Source organism: Geospiza fortis, unplaced genomic scaffold, assembly GCF_000277835.1.
Source record: "Geospiza fortis unplaced genomic scaffold, GeoFor_1.0 scaffold965, whole genome shotgun sequence".
Lineage (NCBI taxonomy): Eukaryota > Metazoa > Chordata > Aves > Passeriformes > Thraupidae > Geospiza > Geospiza fortis.
The window spans coordinates 1-3,417 of record NW_005055237.1 but is presented as its reverse complement, the minus strand read 5'-3'; the positions used below and the strand labels follow the sequence as shown (position 1 = coordinate 3,417).

General features: G+C 52.1%; 1 protein-coding gene across 1 annotated transcript in view; it reads right to left on the bottom strand.

Annotated features, from left to right (window-relative positions):
- Nucleotides 1-3,407, bottom strand: part of PPP1R37 (protein phosphatase 1 regulatory subunit 37) — an 8,571-nt gene extending 5,164 nt beyond the window's left edge. Inside the window, exons 1-2 of the mRNA XM_031065778.1 lie at nucleotides 3,311-3,407; nucleotides 2,903-3,074 (exon numbers count right to left, since the gene is read on the bottom strand). Of these exons, the coding sequence (XP_030921638.1) occupies nucleotides 2,903-3,074; nucleotides 3,311-3,407 (269 nt within the window). The remainder of the gene's footprint in view (nucleotides 1-2,902; nucleotides 3,075-3,310) is intronic.
- Between the last annotated feature and the right edge of the window lie 10 nt (nucleotides 3,408-3,417).

Below are 3,417 nucleotides of genomic sequence, written 5' to 3'. Positions count from 1 at the left end.
GGGGGAAAATATCCCGGGAACTGGGGGAAAAAATCCCGGGAAATTGGGGGAAAATATCCCGGGAAATTGGGGGAAATATCCCGGGGATGGGGGGAAAATAGCCCGGGAAATTGGGGGGAAAATATCCCGGGAAATCATGGGGATTTGGGGGGAAAAATCCCAGGGATTGGGGGAAAATATCCCAGGAGTTGGGGGAAAATATCCCGGGAATTGGGGGAAAATATCCTGGGAAATTGGGGAAAATACCCCGGGAAATTGGGGAAAATATTCCGGGAGTTGGGGGAAAATATCCCAGGAAACTAGTGGGAAAATATCCCAGGAATTGGGGGAAAATATCCCGGGGATTGGGGAAAATATCCCAGCAAATCATGGGGATTTCGGGGAAAAAATCCCAGGAATTTGGGGGGAAGAATCCTGGGACTTGGGGGGAAAATATCCCGGGGACTGGGGGGAAAATATCCCGGGAATTGGGGGAAAATATCCCGGGAACTGGAGGGGAAAATATCCTGGGAATTGGGGGAAAATATCCCAGGAAATTGGGGAAAATATCCCGGGAAATTGGGAAAATATCCCGGGAGTTGGGGGAAAATATCCCGGGAAACTGGGGGGAAATATCCCAGGAAATTGGGGGGAAAATATCCCGGGAAATTGGGGAAAATATCCTGGGAAATCAGGGGGATTTGGGGGAAAAATCCCTGGAATTGTGGGGAAAACCCGGGAAATCAGGGAAAAATCCGAGAAATCGGGAAAATTGGGAATCGATTCGGGCTCCAGAGGCTCAAACCAACTTTTCCAGGTCCATCTCAACTTCTCCAACCCCATCTCAACTTTCCCACCCCAACTTTCCCACCCCAACCTTCCCAAGCCCATCCCAACTTTTCCAATCCCATCCCAGTTTTCCCATCCCAACTTCCCCAATCCGATCTCAACTTTCCCAAGCCCAACCCAACTTCTCCCATCCCCACCCCAACTTTCCCATCCCATCTTTACCAATCCCATCTTTCCCATCCCAATTTCCCAACCCCATCCCAACTCTTCCATCCCAACTTTACCAATCCCAACTTTCCCACCCCAACTTTCCCAATCCCATCCCAACTTTCCCAATCCCACCCCAACCTTCCCACCCCAATTTCCCACCCCAATTTCCCATCCCAATTTCCCAACCCCATCCCAACTCTTCCATCCCAACTTCCCCATCCCAACTTCCCCCACCCCAACTTTCCCAATCCCATCCCAACCTTCCCACCCCAATTTCCCACCCCAATTTCCCATCCCAATTTCCCAACCCCATCCCAACTCTTCCATCCCAACTTTACCAATCCCAACTTTCCCACCCCAACTTTCCCAATCCCATCCCAACCTTCCCACCCCAATTTCCCACCCCAATTTCCCATCCCAATTTCCCAACCCCATCCCAACTCTTCCATCCCAACTTTACCAATCCCAACTTTCCCACCCCAACTTTCCCAATCCCATCCCAACCTTCCCACCCCAATTTCCCACCCCAATTTCCCATCCCAATTTCCCAACCCCATCCCAACTCTTCCATCCCAACTTTACCAATCCCAACTTTCCCACCCCAACTTTCCCAATCCCATCCCAACCTTCCCACCCCAATTTCCCACCCCAATTTCCCATCCCAATTTCCCAACCCCATCCCAACTCTTCCATCCCAACTTTACCAATCCCAACTTTCCCACCCCAACTTTCCCAATCCCATCCCAACCTTCCCACCCCAATTTCCCACCCCAATTTCCCATCCCAATTTCCCAACCCCATCCCAACTCTTCCATCCCAACTTTACCAATCCCAACTTTCCCACCCCAACTTTCCCAATCCCATCCCAACCTTCCCACCCCAATTTCCCACCCCAATTTCCCATCCCAATTTCCCAACCCCATCCCAACTCTTCCATCCCAACTTTACCAATCCCAACTTTCCCACCCCAACTTTCCCAATCCCATCCCAACCTTCCCACCCCAATTTCCCACCCCAATTTCCCATCCCAATTTCCCAACCCCATCCCAACTCTTCCATCCCAACTTTACCAATCCCAACTTTCCCACCCCAACTTTCCCAATCCCATCCCAACCTTCCCACCCCAATTTCCCACCCCAATTTCCCATCCCAATTTCCCAACCCCATCCCAACTCTTCCATCCCAACTTTACCAATCCCAACTTTCCCACCCCAACTTTCCCAATCCCATCCCAACCTTCCCACCCCAATTTCCCACCCCAATTTCCCATCCCAATTTCCCAACCCCATCCCAACTCTTCCATCCCAACTTTACCAATCCCAACTTTCCCACCCCAACTTTCCCAATCCCATCCCAACCTTCCCACCCCAATTTCCCACCCCAATTTCCCATCCCAATTTCCCAACCCCATCCCAACTCTTCCATCCCAACTTTACCAATCCCAACTTTCCCACCCCAACTTTCCCAATCCCATCCCAACCTTCCCACCCCAATTTCCCACCCCAATTTCCCATCCCAATTTCCCAACCCCATCCCAACTCTTCCATCCCAACTTTACCAATCCCAACTTTCCCACCCCAACTTTCCCAATCCCATCCCAACCTTCCCACCCCAATTTCCCACCCCAATTTCCCATCCCAATTTCCCAACCCCATCCCAACTCTTCCATCCCAACTTTACCAATCCCAACTTTCCCACCCCAACTTTCCCAATCCCATCCCAACCTTCCCACCCCAATTTCCCACCCCAATTTCCCATCCCAATTTCCCAACCCCATCCCAACTCTTCCATCCCAACTTTACCAATCCCAACTTTCCCACCCCAACTTTCCCAATCCCATCCCAACCTTCCCACCCCAATTTCCCACCCCAATTTCCCATCCCAATTTCCCAACCCCATCCCAACTCTTCCATCCCAACTTTACCACATTTTTCCCGGAACGCCGGGAACGCCGGGAACGCCGGGAACGCCGGGAATGCTCACCAGGGTCATGCCCAGGTAGGCCATGCCGGCGTGGCTCAGCTGGTTGTTCCAGAGCACCAAGGTCACCAAACCCCGGCGCTGCTCCCGCAGCCCCTCGCAGATGTAGGCCAGGCCTGGAAAAGGGGGAAAACCCCGGGAAATCCCGGGAAATCGGGGCTTAGACCCGGCCTGGAAAATCCTGGGATTAGGCCAGGCCTGGAAATATGGGAATAGCTGGGAAATCCTGGGAAATGGGGATTTAGGTCAGGCCTGGAAAAGCGGGGATTAGGGATTCCCAAACCTTTTCCCAGATCCCGTTCCCACGTTCCCAAACCCCAAAATTCCCAGAATTCCCGTTATTTTTCCCCACCCAAGTCCATGAGGTGGTTGTTGCCCATTCCCACATTCCCAGAATTCCCGGAATTCCTGTTATTCCCACTCGAGTCCATTAGGTGGTTGTTGCCCATTCCCACATTC